Source organism: Trachypithecus francoisi, unplaced genomic scaffold (assembly GCF_009764315.1).
Source record: "Trachypithecus francoisi isolate TF-2019V2 unplaced genomic scaffold, Tfra_2.0 Lachesis_group10, whole genome shotgun sequence".
Taxonomy (NCBI): domain Eukaryota; kingdom Metazoa; phylum Chordata; class Mammalia; order Primates; family Cercopithecidae; genus Trachypithecus; species Trachypithecus francoisi.
Window position 1 is genome coordinate 97,376,007 of NW_022681455.1, and position 21,193 is coordinate 97,397,199.

Consider the following 21,193-nt stretch of genomic DNA (forward strand, 5'->3'; position numbering starts at 1 on the left):
TCAGGATGATTCGAGCACATTACATTTATTGTGCACTTTATTTCTAGTGTTATTACATTGTAATATATAATGAAATAATTATACAACTCACCATCATGTAGCATCAGTGGGAACCCTGAGCTTGTTTTCCTGCAACTAGACGGTCCCATCTGTGGGAGATGCGAGACAGTGACACCCGAAGTGTGTTACTTATGTCGAGTCTCCTCATTTTGGTTGCTGTCACTGCAGAAAACCCTGCTTCACAGAGATAGGATGTTGCAATAGGCCAGGCGTGGTGGCTCACACCTGTAATCCCAGCACTTTTGGAGGCCAAGGCAGATGGATCACTTGAAGCGAGGAGTTCAAGACCAGCCTGGAAAACATAGCAAAACCCCATCTGTCTCTACTAAAAATAATAAAATATATATATATATAGCCAAGTGTGGTGGCGCACTCTTGTAATCCTAGCTACTCGGGAGGTGGAGGCATGAGGCATGAGAATGGCTTAAACCAGAGAGGCGGAGGTTGCAGTGGGCAGAGATTGTGCCACTGCACTTCAGCCTGGACGACAGAGCGAGACTCCGTCTCAAAAAAAAAAAAAAAAAAAAAAAAGGATGTTGGAAATGAAAGCAGGCTTTTCAGTGCTTTTGTGGCCATCTCAGGATTAAAGCCTAGACTTTAATCCAGAACATGTGGAGATTTGAAGTTGTCTCAAACATTCTGTTTTGTTGTTGTTGTTTAGTTTTTTTGTTTTGTTTTGTTTTTTGAGACGGAGTCTCACTCTGTTGCCCAGGCTGGAGTGTGATGGCACAATCTCAGCTCACTGCAACCTCCATCTTCTGAGTTCAAGCAATTCTCCTGCCTCAGCCTCCTGAGTAGCTGGGATTACAGGTGCGTGCCACCATGACCGGCTATTTTTTGTATTTTTTAGGAGAGACAGGATTTCACCATGTTGGTCATGCTGGTCTGGAACTCCTGACCTCGTGATCTGCCCGCCTCGGCCTCCGAAAGTGTTGGGGTTACAGGCGTGAGCCACCTTGCCCAGCCTCAAACATACTTTTAAGGCCACCAGATGCAGCTGTACAACTGAAGTACACACACTTGCCACTGTAAAGCCTGCCACCAGATGCAACTTGCCACTCACTGATAGTGTTCTGATATGAGTCTGCAAACAATTGATTTATCATAGCCTCTGTGCAGTGAAACCTCTCTGCTAATGTTAATCCGTATTTGCAGCCACTCCCAGCACTAGCATCACCAACTCAGCTCTACCTCCCATCATCAGGCATTCGATTCTTATAAGGAGCAAAGCCTAGTTCACTTGCGTGCACAGTTCACAATAGGGTTCGGCTCCTATGAGAATTTTTTTTTTTTTTTTTTTTTTTTGAGACGGAGTCTCGCTCTGTCGCCCGGGCTGGAGTGCAGTGGCCAGATCTCAGCTCACTGCAAGCTCCGCCTCCCGGGTTTACCACCATTCTCCTGCCTCAGCCTCCGAGTAGCTGGGACTACAGGCGCCCGCCACCTCGCCCGGCTAGTTTTTGTATTTTTTAGTAGAGACGGGGTTTCACAGTGTTAGCCAGGATGGTCTCGATCTCCTGACCTCGTGATCCGCCCGCCTCGGCCTCCCAAAGTGCTGGGATTACAGGCTTGAGCCACCGCGCCCGGCTCCTATGAGAATTTAATGCCCCCCATCTAACAGGAGGCTGAGCTCAGGTGTTAATGAAGGATAGGGAGCAGCTGTAAATACAGATGAAGCTTGGCTGCTGGCTCACCTCCTGTGGTGCCGCCTGGTTCCTAATAGGCCAGGGACTCATAGTGGTCCGTGGCCCGGGGAGGGGTTGGGGGGGGCTGGGGACACCGTCTTAAGCCATCCAGTTTGTGGCACTTTGTTATGGCAGCTGCAGCAGATGAATATACCCACCAACCAGACCAGGCTCCTCCTGTTACCTTCCTGCCCTTGGCAAGCTCCTGACAACACCTGAAAAAACAGATGTCCCAAGGCGGTTGGAACAAAGAGAGGGTTGGGGCAATGTCAGTTTTGTTTTTCAAGACTTTTTTTTTTTTCTACATAGGAGGAGGAGGGAATGCCTACAATAAAGAGGTCTTTATGGTCCCACTTCAGGAATCGGAGAACCCCGCCCTCCTCGTCTCAGCCCCAATTTAACAGGTGCATGTGTATCTTATAAAGTGATGCCCTTTTTGGGAGGGGGGGGGCGCTCCAGTGTGCGCAGGACTGTGGCTGACTTGTCAGTCATCATAAGGGCGATGACCCAAACGTTCAAGTCTGAGGCCCAGGGAAATTGGCAACAGCTGCCTGGATGCCTCCATCCTCCCAGCCCAAGGAAGATCTGGCCTCGCTCCTTCGTTGTCCTTAGGAGCACGTGGTGTTCTCCTAGGTGGCCCTGCACACGGGGTCGCCCAGCCTGTCTTTGAGGGCCGAGTGGGTAGTCTTCCCCTGTAGGACGCGCTTCCCCGTAGGTTTCCACGTGGGGCCACTGGAGGCAGAAAAACGGGAAGTGGGCACTGGCACCTGGGGTGAAAAAGGGTGGGGGTGCGGCTTTGTGAAGAAACAATTTGCAGAGACTGCTAAACTGGGGTCTGCTGGGATACCCCACTCCCCACCCCCTGCGTCGGGCGCCCTCAGCCACCCGAGCTGGGGGTCCCCTAGGTCTCAGGCCAAGCTCCCCGCGCGGCCTGCAGCGCACCCAAACATGGCCGCCGAACTCGGGTTCCCGGGGCGCAGCCGCGCCTCGGGGTGACGCAGAGGCTGCGGGTTGCATCAGCCCGCGCCCACGTGCTCGGTCCGCCCTCTGCCACATGGATCCGGGCGCCGATTGGGCCACGTTGGGACAGTGCCTCCGCCTCAGCCAATGGACGGCAGCCACAGAGCGTTCTGTCCGCAGACCCGGGCGCGGGGCTCCTATAAAAGGCGCCCAAAGCCGGGGCGCGCGCCCCAGAGACGCGAACCGTCGTTGCGGAGGTTGCGGGCGGCTGTTACGCCGCCTGTCTGGCACCTGGGAGCGCAGCGGAGCCCCGACGCCGCCATGGAGTCCGACACCGAACCCGAGCCCGTCACGCTGCTGGTGAAGAGCCCCAACCAGCGCCACCGCGACTTGGAGCTGAGTGGAGACCGCAGTTGGAGCGTGGGCCACCTCAAGGCCCACCTGAGCCGCGTCTACCCCGAGCGTCCGGTGAGAGCGGCCCCGAATTCCCGCCCCTAGGCTGTGGTCCCCTGCCCTCTGCTAGGAATGCCACGTCCGCCTGCCCTGTCCTGTGGCCTCCTCCCCCTGACGGCTGCGATCGCCCGGCCGGTCACCTCCCCCAGGGCTGTGGTCTCTCCTTCCCTGCCCCGCCGACGCGGGCTCCCCTCTGTTGCCCAGGGGCCGTCAGTAATCAGCAGCCTGACCTTGGGCGAGTCATTTCACCCTCCAAGCCTGTTTCCCCCCAGCGGCCAGGCAACTCGGTGTTCCTAACTGGGCTTGCATCCAATGGCTAGAAGTAAGAAAACATCCGTGCTTCAAAATGAGGTTTCTGAATGCTGCCTCTCTGCGGGGAGAGGAGCGGGCAGGTGCCACCCGGGGCCGTGGCTTGAGAAACCTGGGGACCGCCCAGACACTGTGGACGGAAGGCCCCACACCCAGAAGCAGGACGTGGCTCTTCTCCTCCCTGTCCACCTTCCGCCGTGCCCCTCCCTGTCGCACTGGACCGCGCAGCCATTGCCGAGTCCCGGGGTGGAGTCCCGTGCACTTTCTGACCAAGAGCGACTGAGAAGGGAAGCAGGCAGGAGTCGCCTTCAGTCTGGTTTTAGGACGGCAGCCTCTCCATTATTAGCAAGACTTCCTTGCTTTGTTTTGGTTGACACATCTGTCAACATCACCTTTAGCACCGCCTGCCCTGGCCACCACGTGATGAGGCTGTAAGCCGGCCCTTCCTGTATTTACTTTCTGCTCTGATATTATGTAAGTGTCAGCAGTGTTGTTCACTGCCCACGAGCATAATTCTTCATCACACAGGAGAGGGCATCCGGGCAGGAAAAGATAGTGAAGTCGTGAGTTCCAACTTGTGGTAGCGCCTGTGTCTGTTTTTGTTCCATATGGTTAAGAATGTTTTAGAAGTGAGTTTTTCTTCTGAGTTGTTATTTTGAAATTTGCATGTTTATTTAGTAAGCTTGCATTCCATGTCCTCTAGAATTCACCCTGGCACATTTTTCAGTTTCACTATAACTGCTTCCAAGAAACTGGGTGGCTGTGTTGCCATGAGAATGGCTATTGGGTACACAAATTGGTGAAGCAGGTGAAGCCTATGGTTGCATCATATGGCAAAAGGCAGGGTTTTGGAGGAGGGTTTTTCTTAAGGGCTTCCTTTGGTGAGGAATGCGGCTCCCATCTGTTCAGTCTGAAGACCTAAGATTGTAAACAAATAACCTCTCAGGTATACAAATTTGTGTCTAAAAATTATTATGGCTGAAACATACTTATCATTTGTTTTCTGTGGTAGAAAATGGTATATTATGAGAAGGCCTACTTTGTAATAGTCGTTGACTTTACTTAATATTTTTCTTTTTTTTTTTTTTTTCTTGAGGCGAAGTCTCCCCGTGTCTCCCAGAATGGAGTGCAGTGGCGCGATCTCGGCTCACTGCAAGCTCCGCCTCCCGGGTTCACGCCATTCCCCTGCCTCAGCCTCCCAAGTAGCTGGGACTACAGGCGCCCGCCACCACGCCCGGCTAATTTTTTGTATTTTTAGTAGAGACAGGGTTTCACCGTGTTCGCCAGGATGGTCTCGATCTCCTGACCTCGTGATCCACGTGCCTCGGCCTCCCAAAGTGCTGGGATTACAGGCGTGAGCCACCACGCCCAGCCTATTTAATATTTTTCAAATCAGCCATCTGCGTGAAGACTCAATATCAAGTTAGGCCTTTAAAAGGGGGAAAATCAAAACCACTGGCAGCTGTGGTTTTCCAGCCTTTTCTAGTGGTTGAACTCTAATAAATGCAGGACCCTACATATACAAAAGGTACTGTTTTACAAATTCATATATATATTAGCATTTACCTTTCAAGTTCTCACCTGTCAGTGAAAAAAGCCGGTGAACACAGCATTCAGTATGTTTATTTTGGGTCAGTTACAGTGTCAAAAAGTCCTGATGTATATGGATAAGTAGATGCACTTTTTGCTGTTTTGTTTGTTTTAAACAGCTTGCTTTAATTATCTCAAGCTACTTGGCAGGAACACCTTTATTCCAGGTTTTGCTTAATCAGTTATTTTGGCATGAGTAGATTAACACGTTAGTGATCTCCAATAGACAGTTTATATGTTAATATTATTTGAAGTCATTATTTTTAAGTACAGTTTAGAAGGAGTTTCAAATAGATTTTTTTTGTTTGTTTGTTTTTTGTTTTTTGTTTTTTTGTTGAGACGGAGTCTCACTCTGTTGCCCGCACTGGAGTGCAGTGGCCGGATCTCAGCTCACTGCAAGCTCCGCCTCCCGGGTTCACGCCATTCTCCTGCCTCAGCCTCCCGAGTAGCTGGGACTACAGGCGCCCGCCACCTCGCCCGGCTAGTTTTTTGTATTTTTTTTTTAGTAGAGACGGGGTTTCACAGTGTTAGCCAGGATGGTCTCGATCTCCTGACCTCGTGATCCGCCCGTCTCGGCCTCCCAAAGTGCTGGGATTACAGGCTTGAGCCACCGCGCCCGGCCTTCAAATAGATTTTTAAAATGAGATTTGTGTAAAAGAGTGTACAGTGCCTATGGCATTAAAATCGGTGATATGGAGAAGAGGGGTGGGAATTGTGACACTGTGGCAGCAGATGACCTTGGACAAGTCAGTTTTTCAGACTTTCCTCCCTTAAAATAGGGATACTAAATCTCACAGGGTGGTTGTGTGTAATATCACCCACACGCCATCTCCTCTATAACTGCATTTGTATGCCAAGAAATCGTCTGTGAACACTCAGTTTAGAATAGCTTCACATTATTTTGGAGCACTGCTAGGTGGTTTTGGTTAAGGCTGGCCTTGGGAGTACTCTGAGTTTTCTCTGAAACCGAACTCGATTTGGTTGTAGGTGCCCTGTTTGCTCTTTGTTGCTTTTGGTAATAGGAATCAGTTTACCTGGGAGTTAAGAAGTACATTGCCATAGGTTTGGACTGGAGATAATTTGCCCTTTTTTTTTTTTTTTTTTGAGATAGAGCCTCACTCTGTCGCCCAGGCCGGAGTGCAGTGGCGTGATCTTTGTTCACAGCAACCTCTGCCTCCCGGGTTCAAGTGATTCCCCTGCCTCAGCCTCCCGAGTAGCTTGGGTTACGGTCACAAGCCGCCACGCCCAGCTAATTTTGCATTTTTAGTAGAGATGGGGTTTCGCCATGTTGGCCAGGCTGGCCTCGAACTCCTGACCTCAGGTGATCCGCCCGCCTTGGCCTCCCACAGTGCTTGAATTATAGGCATGAGCCCCTGTGCCCAGCCGATAATTTGCCATTCTGCATTTATTTGCATGTGAGAGACCAGTTAAAGTTAGACACTTTCTAAATAGAAGTTTTGTATACGGGGTTTTTGAGAAGGTATTTTCCCGTGATGCTGGGGGGAAACACACATAATCAAATTACTTGTATAAAACAGTTTCTTCTGTGTTTAGGAACTTTTGGGGGTGAAATGCTGACCTGTGTTTTTCTTTCCATGATCAGCGTCCGGAGGACCAGAGGTTAATTTATTCTGGGAAGCTGTTGTTGGATCACCAATGTCTCAGGGACTTGCTTCCAAAGGTACCTCACTTACACATTAACCTCTGAATGTTTTTAAGCACTCACTAGGTTAGGTTCAGGTTCTTAAGTGCCTTCTTATTACTTTTAGCAGGAAAAACGGCATGTTTTGCATCTGGTGTGCAATGTGAAGAGTCCTTCAAAAATGCCAGAAATCAGCGCCAAGGTGTGTCTACTTCTACATGATGATAACAATTTGTATCATTCAGACTTTCAGGGGAGTAATAAAAGAAGTTGGATAAAACTTTTATTGAGAGACTGTATGGTGTTATTACCAAGTACTATTTTGTTTCTTTCCTAGGAATTAGAAACTGTATTATCAACACAAGTGATAGGTTCATAGTAGCAGATTGTTCCATTACTGCTGTAGTGGAAAAGTGGAGTTACATATTGCACTATCTTCTGGGATATGATTTGATCTATGGTTACTGTGTATCGAGATTACTGAACTAACACTAATTGGATTTTTATTGAATTTAGCACATAGCAAGTTTTTTCAAAGGAGCCATTAATTTTTATAAAGAGTACAAAAGTGAATATATTTCTTCTGGAAATTTTCATTATGATTAGTTGGATAGGAAAAGATCAGAGTCTTTATCAAGTGATCTTTAAAGAATTTTTTTTTTTTTTTTAAATATGGTCTTGCTATGTGGCCCAGGCTTTTCTCAACCTCCTGAGGGCAAGTGATCCTCCCACCTCAGCCTCCTGAGTAGCTGGGACTACAGGCGTGTGCGACTGGACCTGGCTCTAAAGACTTCTATGTGACAGACAAAAACATGTATTTTTCATTTCACAATGTTTATTCACATATATGGTGTTAATATTCTAGTGTAGTGATGCACTCTAAATTTGCATTATATTTCCTAGAACATCTGAACAGAGCATAGGAAATTCCCTATTTTGCCATCATCAATTCTAACAAAAATCTTAAAAGCACTTTACCATTTCATTTCCCTGCACTGTAATTTTTAAAAAATGATCAAAAACAGTATCATACCAAGGCTTACTTGTATGAGAATACTATTTTAGAAAGTTGGGGCCGGGTTCTATTTATAAATCTTATTGGTCAGATTTCTGCGATGAGTAAGTTTAGCACCATTATCAAGAAGCTTTCTCACCAATGACAACTTCATTGGAAGATTTTAATGAAATTTTAATGAAAGTGTAGCATCGTTACTGTAGGGAAAAAATATGAATATGTTAGCATCTGTATATTGAAAATTGTGTTTAATAAATGTCGGACTATTTTTTACATAACATTGCTTCTATTTAATTTTGTCACGTTCAGAGGTGGGGGGTAGGAGACGTAAGCCCTTGACAGCAAAATAATTCCTTTCGCTTGATTTCAGACAGTTGCATCAGCTCCCTTGTTCTGTGTTCATGTTACGCTTATTTAGGTGGGTGAATCCACAGAGCAGCCCGCTGGTTCTAATCGGGGACAGTATCCTGAGGATTCCTCAAGTGATGGTTTAAGGCAAAGGGAAGTTCTTCGGAACCTTTCTTCCCCTGAATGGGAAAACATCTCAAGGTGAGTGTTATAATAAAGATCTCAGCTTATGCAACATGAATGTGCCTCATTTACATCAATTTAAGAGTAAGGTGTGTTTACACGTATATAATCAGAATTTTTAAACCTACAGAATTTTGCTTTACAAATAGCTTGGCTTTAAAGATCTCTAATATATTTAACTTTTCTTAATACACAACCTTTTAGTACACATAAATTTAAAAAGTAGGCAATGCATATATTGAAAAAAAGAAAGAAAGAAAATGTAGGCGTTTTATCCTTCCATTGTGCTGACCACTTGGTTGCCATCATGATAGGAAATTGCTGCTGCAGGAGAAAAAGCTGTTGTAAGCATTGTGCAGCTGCTTTGCTGAGTGGCTTTGTGCCTTATTGTAATAATAGGTGACAACAAGGGAAAGACTGTTTAAGAAGTATTCTTCCAAAGACTTGGGGGTACTAGGAAAATTGACCATTTTTTATAACTATTAAAGCTTTTCTTTAGAGCAAAAGTCAAAACTAAATGCTGTGTTATTTGGATTTTTATAGCTCTTGGAATACCTTGTTTTTGGGGAAAAATTCATTAACTACAAGTTGAAATTCTGTAACTCTCCAATTCCCCGTCCCCCTTTTCCTAGTAGTTTTTATATGCAATATTTTTATAAAGTCAGGTGTTTCAGGAATGAGTTTTTCTTTTTTTTTCCCCTTTAACGGAACTTTCAAATATACACAACAGTGGGAACTAGATAATGAATCCCCACACCATCATCCAGGCCTAGTAAATAACAATCAGAGTTTTACCATACCTCATCTATTACCCTTTCCCCTTTTTTTTTTTTAAGTATTTAAAAGTAATCCCCAGTCATCGTGTTATTTCATCCCTATATACTTGAGTATAAAACTGTGAAAACCTTTTAGTTATCCTGTATATCTAGAATGCCATTATCAGATCTAACAAAAATCTTAAAAGCACTCTATCATTTCATTTCCATGCACTGTAATTTTCCTAAATGATCAAAAACAGTATCATACCAAGGCTTACTTGTATTGGAATACTATTTTAGAAATACTCTGTGTATGGAATTTAGTTAAAAGATTGTCAGCATATAAATTGGATAACTATTGGACAGAAAATTATTGGTTAGAAAAACTTAAAACTACTTCCCTTATTCTGATTCAACTATTCCTAACTTGAGAATTGAGGCTCATATTTGACTTTCTGAATCTCACCATATTTAAACTTGATTTCCTTTAACAAATACTTATTGAACAGCCAGTACATATAACTTTGCTTAAGGATATGAATTGACCTACAGGAATGACCACATAACCAATTTCTGATCTTTGGGCAATTCTATTATGCTTTCAATTTTGTGATGTGCTACTGAAGAAATACACTGTGTAGGAAGCACAAAGCCAAAGATAACCCACATACACCTGCCCTACGAAGTTGAGGGCTGTGTGGCCTGATTAAAGAAGTGTGCATTTGACATCAGACCAGCTCTGAAATCCAGCCTTGCTACTTAACTAGCTCGGCGACCTTGTGTAAAGCCCCTGTCTTCCCTGAGCTGTACTTGAGTTCCCCTTGTAAAATCTCCTTCGTGAGATTGCTGTGGATGCAGCAGCCTGTACAGGACCCCAGGTAGTCAGTTATCATGCACAGGTGATGCCATATGCACACATCACTATAGATACAGATGGAGGGTGGAGGAAGAAGTGGATATCGGGAGGATGGGAGAGATTTCCTTCAGGAAAGACTGGGAGAAACGTGACTTTTGAGCTGCCTTCTAAAAGATAAACAGTGGGTTGAGACTTGCAGTGAGACTCAACAAGTCAACACTGAGCTGGGATCTACTTAACCCCAAAAGGTTGTTTATATGTGCACTCAGCAAGTAGGTGGCAAGGGCTGTTGTTTTCCTGTGAGAGAAGTGCTGTGTCATTTAGTACCTTCTGTGCTTATTGTACTTGGGTGCATCATACAGTCATTTACCATGTAACTGCCACAAATCCCATTCTATCTCTTCAATTTGAACTCTAGATTTTAATTTAAACTTAGTTTTCATTTGCTCATACTGAACCCACTCAAAATGAGTGTTTTTTTAAATCTGTGTATAGGCCTGAAGCTGCCCAGCAGGCATTCCAAGGCCTGGGTCCTGGTTTCTCCGGTTACACACCCTATGGGTGGCTTCAGCTTTCCTGGTTCCAGCAGATATATGCACGACAGTACTACATGCAATAGTGAGTCCTTCCCGCTGTGCTGGGTGTGGCCAGGGCTGCCGGGAATTGAGAGGAATTTTATCCATGTTACCTGTAAAGTTCAGAATGGAGGGATGAATGTATTTTCATCAGTCTGCAGAGCCCTGCTCTGTTTGGTCTGGGTGGAGTGTAAATGACAGCTGTTACCTGATTTGTGTATTGGCACAAGGGTGTTTTTGTCTGATACACAGTTTAGTGCCTTTATTTAGAGCATGTTACTTTCTTTTCAATTTGTAGTACCTTCACAGTTTTGTGAAGATTTTAATTTGCTACTGTGCCATAATCTTACAGTGGCCTTGATGTTTAATTCCAGGTGAAATTCACCATGTGGCTTCTCTTAGAAAAGGCATTTATAGATACAATTAGTAAGGAAGCTCCTCACTAAATTGAAGAAAAATCAAATGCATATCTACCTACTTAAAATTCTTAACAGTAAAAGACTGCTGTATAAATAAGCCACAGACTTCACGGTGCTTTGGTCTCAACAGTATCTGCCTCTGTCATTTTTATTTTAGTTTAGCAGCCACTGCTGCATCGGGGGCTTTTGTTCCACCACCAAGTGCACAAGAGATACCTGTGGTCTCTGCACCTGCTCCAGCCCCTATTCACAACCAGTTTCCAGCTGAAAACCAGCCAGCCAATCAGAATGCTGCTCCTCAAGTGGTTGTTAATCCTGGAGCCAATCAAAATTTGCGGATGAATGCACAAGGTGGCCCTATTGTGGAAGAAGATGATGAAATAAATCGAGATTGGTTGGATTGGACCTATTCAGCAGCTACATTTTCTGTTTTTCTCAGTATCCTCTACTTCTACTCCTCCCTGAGCAGATTCCTCATGGTCATGGGGGCCACCGTTGTTATGTACCTGTAAGCAGATGGTTTCTCTAATACAAATTACACTACCTTATGTTCACACTAAGCAGATTTTGCTCTTTTTTGTTTTTGTGTGTTTTTTTTTTTTTTTTTTGAGACAGAGTCTCGCTCTGTCACTCAGGCTGGAGTACAATGGCACGATCACTGCAACCTCCGCTTGCCGGGTTCACGCGATTCTCTTGCCTCAGCCTCCTGGGTAGTTGGTATTACAGGCACCTGCCACCACGCCTGGCTAATTTTTGTATTTCTAGTAGAGACAGGGTTTTGCCATATTGGCCAAGCTGGTCTCGAACTCCTGACCTCAAGTGATCCGCCCACCTTGGCCTCCCAAAGTGCTGGTTTTACAGGCGTGAGCCACTGTGCCTGGCCAGATTTTGCTCTTTTTTGAGCAATCTCAGTTACTGTAGAAGGAGGTGTGTTTAAATAGTGTATCATTCTGTGGCTGGGCACAGTGGCTCACGCCTGTAATCCCAGCACTTTGGGAGGCCGAGGCAGGAGGATCACATGAAACCAAGAGTTCAAGACCATCCTAGCCAATATGGTGAAACCCCGTCTCTACTAAAAATACAAACAATTAGCTGGGTGTGGTCGCGCGGGCCTGTGATTTACTTGGGTAGCTGAGGCAGGAGAATTGCTTGAACTGAGGAGGCAGAGGTTGCAGTGAGCCAAGATCGCACCACTGTGCTCCAGCCTGGGTGACAGCAAGACCCTGTCTTAGAATAAATATGTAATAAATAGTATATCATTCTGGCACTTTCAGTACAAAGAATTCATGGCTTGGTTGGTTGTATGGTCCCAAGAACATACCAATCCTGTATTAATATAAGAATATTCTCTTGTCCTCTAGATAAGCTACATTACCTTCCAGGCTCACAAACCAGAATTATGTAGCCATACTGAGGCATGGAACAGCAAATTGTATTTGTTTTGAATGAGAACATATTTGCCTTTATCAGGCCACAGCTGCCTTCCAGGGTAAAGGTCAGGCACTGTTAGCATAGCCCTGAAAGGCAAGGGAATCCTCACATACCTGACATTTGGTTTTAGCTGTGGCCTGGAGCAGTACTCAACTGGGGGTAGTTTTGTCCTCTCTCTCCCCAGGGGACATTTGGCAATGTGTAGGTCTTTTTGTTTGTCACATCTAGGGGAAGTGGTCCTGCTGGCATCTGGTTAGTAGAAGCAAGAGTGCTGCTGAATTTTCTACAATGCACAGGACAACTCCCACAGTAAATATTTGGCTGAATATGTCACTAGTGCCAAAGCTGAGAAAGCCTGGCCTAGAGTGATGAGTCTTCGTGGTTGAAACTAAAAGAAGAAATTTTCCTTTGTAGTAAAAATGGATTTTTATTTTAGCTTTTAAAAATAAAAAATAATTAGAATATAATGAACACTCAAATATCCACAATTAATCATTGCTAATATTTTGTTATATTTGTTTTAAGACTTGGGATTTAATTGGTTTCTTCAAATCAAACATTTAGTTAATATTTTCTGTAGTCTCTAGAATCATACATTTAAATGAGCAAATGTAGGTTGTCATTATGTTATATATAATGACAGTTTTGTAGGTATATGCTTTCTCCCCACTTTGTGCAGGTTTTCAAGGGCAAGGTTTAGTTCATATAAAGAAGCATTTATTGAGTGCATACTATGTGCCAGGTGCTATTTATATTGCTGGGTGTGCAATGATGAATAAAACACAGTCCCTGCCTTCCGTGGCCAAACGCCTCTGTAGATGGGTCTTGCAGTGAGCTTATCATCAGGGTCCTGCTAGGATTGGAGCTGGGGAGCCTTGGATTCTTGAGTAAGTCTCACTGTGACATCAGCTAAGATGGATTTTTATGTGCTTCCTTTGAAGGCATCACGTTGGGTGGTTTCCATTTAGACCGAGGCTGGTTCAGAACTTCCCAAATGACGGTCCTCCTCCTGATGTTGTAAATCAGGACCCCAACAATAACTTACAGGTATGGAGCCTCCCGTGAAGCCCAGGCGAGCTTGACATGATATGCCAGGCTCTCAAATCCTTAACCTTTAGATTTCCAGCTTGTGGTTTACCATTTTATTGGGCTAAATATTTCATGATTTGTTCACATTTCTTCTTAGAGCAGCAGCTATTTTTAAAACATCGAATGTGCCATCACATTCTATCACATATTTTTGACATGTGGCAATTTGCATTTTGGCTTAAGTAAATAACATTTTTTTAAACCCACTATTTTGAGCATTCAGTGGTCTGTAACAGTGTGTTATACCATAAGAACTGGTATGAAGTGGTTAACTACTAGTTTAATAATAGTTCAAGCCTGGGTGTGGTGACTCATGCCTGTAATCCCAGCACTTTGGGAGACTGAGGCAGGTGGATCACCTGAGGTCAGGAGTTCAAGACCAGCCTGGCTAACATGGTGACAACCCATCTCTACTAAAAATACAAGAATTAGCCGGATGTGCCCGTATTCTCAGCTGCTAGGGAGGCTGAGGCGGAAGGATGGCTTGAACTTGGGAGGCGGAGGTTGCAGTGAGCCAAGATTGCACCACTGCACTCCAGCCTGGGTGACAGAGTGAGACTCTGTCTCAAAAATAGTAACAGTTGCAGATCTAGTTGTTTCATTTGCTCTGATATTTGCTGCCAGGAGTATTCAAAACTCTGACAACATCAACACAGTTGTGCTGTGGAAGCCTGAGAAAGAGCCCTATCCAGCCTAGGGCATCATGCCCTGGGGTTCTGGCTGCCTGCTGCTGTGCCTGTGGGGCGGGGGGCAGGGATTTACCCTGCCCTTTCCTAACATTATTTGGTGTTCATCACAGCCCTAATCGTTTTCTCATTGTGTTTCATTACCTGTAGGAAGGCACCGATCCTGAAACTGAAGACCCCAACCACCTCCCTCCAGACAGGGACGTCCTAGATGGCGAGCAGACCAGCCCCTCATTTATGAGCACAGCATGGCTTGTCTTCAAGACTTTCTTTGCCTCTCTTCTTCCAGAAGGCCCCCCAGCCATCGCAAACTGATGGTGTTTGTGCTGTAGCTGCTGGAGGCTTTGACAGGAATGGACTGCATCACCTGACTCCAGCTAGATTGCCTCTCCTGGACATGGCAATGATGAGTTCTTTAAAAACAGCGTGGATGATGATATGCTTTTGTGATCAAGCAAAAGCAGAAACGTGAAGCTGCGATACAAATTGGTGAACAAAAAATGCCCAAGGCTTCTCATGTCTTTATTCTGAAGAGCTTTAATATATACTGTATGTAGTTTAATAGGCACTGTAAGTAGAAGGCCTTAGGTGTCGCATGTTTATGCTTGAGGAACTTTTCCAAATGTGTGTGTCTGCATGTGTGTTTGTACATAGAAGTCATAGATGCAGAAGTGGTTCTGCTGGTACGATTTGATTCCTGTTGGAATGTTTAAATTACACTAAGTGTACTACTTTATATAATCAATGAAATTGCTAGACATGTTTTAGCAGGACTTTTCTAGGAAAGACTTATGTATAATTGCTTTTTAAAATGCAGTGCTTTACTTTAAACTAAGGGGAACTTTGCGGAGGTGAAAACCTTTGCTGGGTTTTCTGTTCAATAAAGTTTTACTATGAATGACCCTGGGAGAGACTCTTATCATCCTAGCAGTTGACTCTGCATTTGTTGTATCTAGATAGTCAACAGTTGAGTTGCCAGTGTTTAACCTGAATGCTTGTTTTTCCAAAGAGGACTGTTTGTGCCAGTAAGAATGATCAGGTAAGGCCATGAAAGTTTTTGTTGGTGTTTGTTTTTGAGATGGGGTCTCACTTTGTTCCTTGGGCCAGAGTACATTGGCTACTCACAAGTGGGATAGTAGCGGGCTACAGCCCCAAACTCCTGGCTTAAGCCACCTCTTGCCTCAGCCTTCTGGGCAGCTGGGACTACAGGCATGCACCATCACACTCGGCTTAAAAGTTTTAATTTACTAAGAATATACCTGTGTTTCCCCCATTTCGTGATTTAAACAGTGCTGGCTTATATAGGAACCCATCAAAGTTAAATTCCCCACATTTAAAGTTAGTAGTTAGTGGTTTCACCTTGGCAAATCTGCAATAGTTTCACCTGCTCAAATTTCATGCTTTTGTAAGCTGAGCTTATGTTTGTAATTTTAATCCTTTAAGTACTACTGTGGTGACTAATCATTTTTTTGTTTTTTGGTGGTGGTTTTGTTTTGAGACGGAGTCTCGCTCTGTCACCCAGGCTGGAGTGCAGTGGTACGATCTCAGCTCACTGCAACCTTCACCTCCTGGGGTCAAGCGATTCTCCTGCCTCAGCCTCCCGAGTAGCTGAGATTACAGGCGCCCACCACAATGCCCGGCTAATTTTTTAAATATTTTTAGTAGAGACGAGGTTTTACCATGTTGGCCAGGCTGGTCTCGAACTCCTGACCTCAGGAGTTCTGCCTGCCTTAGCCTCCCAAAGTGCTAGGATTACAGGCATGAGCCACCATGCCCAGCCAGCGACTAATCTTTAAAGCACAGTTTTATATATTTTTACGTGAGTAATATTATGGTAGGTGTTCTACTTGGCAAAGTAAATCAGCCTTTTGTATCATGGTTGTGATCATTTAAATTAATCCTTATTGTAAACATTGTGTACATAAGATAAACATTCACTAAACAACTCATAGCAAGACGCTGGGTAGGTACAAAGATGTCTTATGTGTGGTTATGCTTTCAAAGCCAACTGAAACCCTTTTGTAAGGAGTTAAATAGCAAAAAGTTTCAAATAACTGTGTGCCTCTAGAACAGAACTATCAGAAGGCAATGAATATTCACAAATTGCGAAGAGATAATTTGCTTCAAGGAAGAAACTAGAGTGGGTATGAAATGATGGGGGAAAAATGATGAAGTGTGAAATTACTCACCTTCTCTCCAGTTGAAGGAAAGAAGGGTAGCAGCAGGAGTAAAAGCTCAGCCCCAGGATGTGCTCTTCCTGCCAAACAGCTGGATTCTGCACATGCTTGGGAATGAGGTCCTGCTAGTTTAGGAAAACGAACATTAAGAATTCCCAAAGTCTTGGGTGGAAAAGCCTGTTTCTTTTCAGAGGCAAGGCCATCACCATTTGGCAAAGGGCGCAAGGCCCCAGGCAGCTGTGGTACCATCTGTTTCTAAAGGAGCCGAGGGTTCACCCCCTGAAATGTCAGTTTGTGGCTTAAACTCTAGGTTCTACAAGCCCAAAATAAATAGTGACAGGAAGGTGCCCCTGAACAGAGCTGTCCAGGGTTCAGATTGGCACTCCATCTGCACTGGGGCAAACGGGACTCTCAGCAATTAAGGCCTAAGACGGCTGACAGTGGGACATGGCAGAAATTCAGAGCTTCCACCACAGCTACTCAATGTGGCGTGATCATGGGCCACACACCACTCTGAATACTTAGGAAATTATTGGTTTGGGCCTTTATTATTAAGTAGCAAGTAAATAACTGAAAAACCCCCAGATATCAGCTCTGGCTATAGCAGCTTTCTAAGTCTGTGTTTTTAAGGTGCCATTTCTTGAATCCTAGTTCTGTAGAAGAAACACTCCACCCCCGCCCCTAAAAAATGAGCTTCATGATCAAGTACATTTTGGAACCCGCAGGTTGATCCAAGTTCATAGATTTCTTCACTGCAGGCCTTCTGGGGCCTTTAATATGCCTGAAGCTGGGGCTTTCCCTTCCTGACAACGGCCTAGGACTATCCATGTGCCTCATTTTGGGAAATTTAGTAATGAGTTACTAAATCAACACTTCCTTTGGCATTCTACATAGCAAACATACTTTGTTAGATGTGACATTTTACACAATAAACGATGGAGATAAACTTTTTAAAATTTATTTTTGGCCAGGCACGGTGGCTCATGCCTGTAATACCGCACTTTGGGAGGCCGAGGCAGGTGGATCACTTGAGGTCAAGAGTTTGAGACCAGCCTGGCCGATGTGGTGAAACCCTGTCTCTACTGAAAATACAAAAATTAGCCAGGCGTGATGGTGGGCACCTGTAATCCCAGCTACTTGGGAGACTGAGGCAGGAGAATCGCTTGAACTCGGGGGGGGAGGTTGCAGTGAGCCAGGACCGCGCCACTGCATTCCAGCTTGCACGACAGAGTGAGACTCTGTCTCAATAAATAAATAAGAAATCATTTATGTATTTATTTTTACCAGTGCTCTACATGTTCAGAGAAACTTCTCTGGTAACCAACCATAGAAATGATCCCTGAAGGTATAGTCTTAGGAGATAAATATTCTTTCCATAGCCAGGAGGGAGACAAGAAGCCATACCTGTCTACAGTCTGACTGACAAAGGGGGAGGCTCCAGGTCCCCTGGAGAATCCCAGGTTTTATGGAATAATTACTTGGTCCTTGTCAAAGTACTTGAATGTATGTAGGATAGTCTCTGTCTTATCAGCTAGCCCTGCGATCTAGGTGTTCTCCCAGGTTGTAGAGGCTTGCAGAGATGAGAGACCTGTCTTAAGGTCTCAAACCCATAACTGGCAGATCTGAGACTAGAAATACTCCCTCTCAGGAGTGGACCTCTTCTACAATTTTTTTTAGCAGTCCTTATGTGCCAAATATGGCGTATGGGCCAGGAGACAGAATGAGGCATAGGTTGGGCATGGCCCCTGCCCTCTTGGGTCTTGTAGTCGGCTGTGGGTGGCAAGTACAGCAGCGATGGCAGACAGGTGTGTTGAGTTCGAGGACGGGGAAATAACACCCACAGCCCCATCCCAGCACTCCTGCGCAGCAATGGAAGTGTGCCACCGACACAGGCTGCAGGGTGAGCAGGAGTGACAGGCAAAGAGGAAGAGAGCTCTGCCTGTGCAAAGGCGGAGGGAATGTGGTGTGGGAGAACTGGAGAGAATTCCACATGAGTATGAAGTGGGTAGGGAGATTGAGACTGGAGAAAAGGGGAAGCTGGGGCTGCTGACCATGCAAAGCACTGAAAGCACAGCACTCCCAGCCTCAGGGTCCTCCACGATTGGAGACTGAGCATGAATTCAGAGGAGCTGGTGGAAGTCACCCAGTCAGGCCCAGAAATCTTGCAGCGCATCCCTTCCCTTACCCCTGTCATAAATGGGAGAAGACACCATCCACACGATGCAGGGGAGAGTGCAGGCATGAGCCAGCACCCATACTATCCCCTGCATCTGTCCTCCTTGGCTATGTTTTACACCCCCACCCCTTAGAACATTGTAGTCAAACTAGGGAGTATTAAATTGGCTGGTTGCTCCTAACTACACTGGACAGAGTGGAGAAAACAAAGGATGAGCTCACAGTTTCAAATTCCCAGCTCAAGCTCTGCATAAAAGCACACCTCTTCAGGGCTTACAGTGTGCACCTTTCTCTCTGGGGCCTGGTGGGACTTGAGTCTAGTTACAGGTCCCGAAAAGAGGGGAGGGCATAGGATCTAAGAAAAATCAAAAGTGCCCTGCAAGGCAGCTACCTCGGGGAAGGCCATACGGTTTCCCAAAGGGTTAAGAAATTGTGATGAGATCAGGCGCATGGCTCAGGCCTGTAATCCCAGCACTTTGGGAGGCCGAGGTGGCTGAATCTCTTGAGGTCAGGAGTTCGAGACCAACCTGGCTATTGGGGTGAAACCCTGTCTGTACTAAAAATACAAAAAAATTAGCTGGGCATGGTGACTTCCTTAGAAGAGACCCTTATCTCCTATAGCTGCAGGATCGAGATTTCTGAGCTCAAGTGATCTGCCTGCCTCAACCTCCCAAAGTGCTGGGATTCCAGTTGTGAGCCATCCTGCCTGGCCAGGGCTGAGACTCGTGAAAAGGAAACCCAAAGTCTCATCTTGCATGTGGCTGAATTATGTCGCAAATCGAATTCCCGAATTCCAACCTTGCAGGACATCTTCAGTTAAAGTGAGGGCAACTTGAACATTGGAATGGGAACATAAGGGAATATTCCAATAAAGCTGGGGACGCTGAATCCCTAAATTCTGTCATGTTCTTGCCAGCAGAAACAGCCCTTCTACCCCGCCCTGGGTCCAGCTGTGTGGACACAGATTCGCAGCAAGAGTGAGGGTGTTATTTCCCTACTGTTGTCATCATCACACGGTCTTTTTCTTTTTTTGAGTCGGAGTCTTGTGCTGTTGCCTAGGCTGGCGTACAGTGGTGCAATCTCGGCTCACTGCAACCTCCGCCTCCTGGGTTCAAGCAATTCTCCTGCCTCAACCTCCCGAGTAGCTGGGACTACAGGCACGTACCACCACATCCAGCTCATTTTTTGTATTTTTAGTAGAGACAGGGTTTCACCCCAATAGCCAAGTTGGTCTCGAACTCCTGACCTCAAGAGATTCACCCACAGCCTCCCAAAGCGCTGGGATTAAAGGTGTGAGCCACGCGCCTGATCTCATCACAATTTCTTAACCCTTTGGGAAACCGTATGGCCTTCCCCGAGGTAGCTGCCTTGCAGGGCACTTCTGATTCTTCTTAGATCCTATGCCCTCCCCTCTTTTCGGGACCTGTAACTAGACTCAAGTCTCACCAGGCCCCAGAGAGAAAGGTGCACACTATAAGCCATGAAGAGGTGTGCTACACGCCAAAAGAACTGCATGATTTTTCCAATTTATACAGACAAATCCAAGAGATATGTATAGGAGTAGATTTTAAGGGTGTGAGATCATGGAAGGACCATAGTGTTGGATCTGACTGAACTTAACGATATGGGCCCACTAAGCGGAGATTCTGAACTCAGTGCTTTAGCATGAGGGGTTAGAAAGGGCTCTAACTTGGTTGGTTGGTTGGTTGGTTGGCTGAAACATGGGCCAAAAGGTAGGTGGCCTACACTGTTTCTTATTTTGTTATTAATATATTTGTATATTCATATACAAACTTGTATGCTATGATATATAATACATATTATAGATATAAAACAAATCTTTAGGCCAGGCGTGGTGGCTCACTCCTGTAACCCAAGCACTTTGGGAGGATGAAGCGGGTGGATCACGAGGTCAGGAGTTCAAGACCAGCCTAGCCAACAGGGTGAAATCCCATCTCTACTAAAAATACAAAAATTAGCCGGGCATGGTGTCAGGCACCTGTAATCCCAGCTGCTCAAGAGGCTGAGGCAGGAGAATTGCTTGAACCCAGGAGGCGGAGGTTGCAGTGAGCTGTGACCGCGTCACTGCACTCCAGCCTGGGCGACAGAGCAAGACTCCGTCTCAAAAAAAAAAAAAACCTTTTGTTTTCTTTCCTCTCTCATTCCCTTATCACCTAACATGAGATGGATCATCACAGCATTGAAGTGACAGGATGTCAAGCAGAAGAGTAAACATCACCCAAGAATGTTGCAGCCTCTCTGGGGAAAGGATTGGCATGTTTTCTGTTGTATGCAGGACGGTTAGGTAGAAGTATGGCTTTGTTACTCTCTTTATCTGAAGATTAAGTGTGGTTTAAGGAGATGCATACAGGTGCCAGGTTGACAAAGAGAGTACCGTGATGATTAGTTTTATGTGCGAACTTGGCTAGGCCCAGTTATGTAATCAAACATGAATCTAGGCCAGGCTTGGTGGCTCACGCCTGTAATCCCAGTACTTTGGGAGGCTGAGGCAGGCGGATCACCTGAGGTCAGGAGTTTGAGACCAGCCTGGCAAACATGGTGAAACCCCCATCTCTACCAAAAATACAAAAATTAGCCTGGCATGGTGGTGTGTGCCTGTAGTCCCAGCTACTTGGGAGGCTAAGGCAGGAGAATCGCTTGAACCTGGGAGGTGGACGCTGCAGTAAGCAGAGATCATGCCACTGCACTCCAGCCTGGGCAACAGAGTGAGACTCCATCTCAAAAAACAGAAAACAGAAAACAAAACCCCCGTGAATCTAGGTAT

General features: G+C 45.5%; 1 protein-coding gene and 1 pseudogene across 3 annotated transcripts; one reads left to right on the forward strand and one right to left on the reverse strand.

The window, feature by feature from the left end:
• Positions 1 to 2,552: 2,552 nt before the first annotated feature.
• On the forward strand, positions 2,553 to 14,962 carry HERPUD1 (homocysteine inducible ER protein with ubiquitin like domain 1). Of its 3 annotated transcripts, XM_033218483.1 has the most exons (8): positions 2,553 to 3,170; positions 6,658 to 6,735; positions 6,824 to 6,898; positions 8,130 to 8,260; positions 10,352 to 10,474; positions 11,008 to 11,358; positions 13,223 to 13,328; positions 14,207 to 14,962. In XM_033218483.1, the coding sequence occupies exons 1-8, from the start codon at positions 2,850 to 2,852 to the stop codon at positions 14,369 to 14,371; spliced, it is 1,350 nt and encodes a 449-aa protein (XP_033074374.1). In that variant the 5' UTR covers positions 2,553 to 2,849; the 3' UTR covers positions 14,372 to 14,962. The 3 variants fall into 3 exon arrangements, with proteins under 3 accessions (XP_033074374.1, XP_033074375.1, XP_033074376.1); XM_033218484.1 differs by lacking the exon at positions 13,223 to 13,328; XM_033218485.1 differs by lacking the exon at positions 14,207 to 14,962 and having other exon boundaries at positions 11,008 to 11,201; positions 13,223 to 13,302.
• A 2,547-nt stretch (positions 14,963 to 17,509) lies between these two features.
• Positions 17,510 to 17,588, reverse strand: LOC117088957 (annotated as a pseudogene).
• Between the last annotated feature and the right edge of the window lie 3,605 nt (positions 17,589 to 21,193).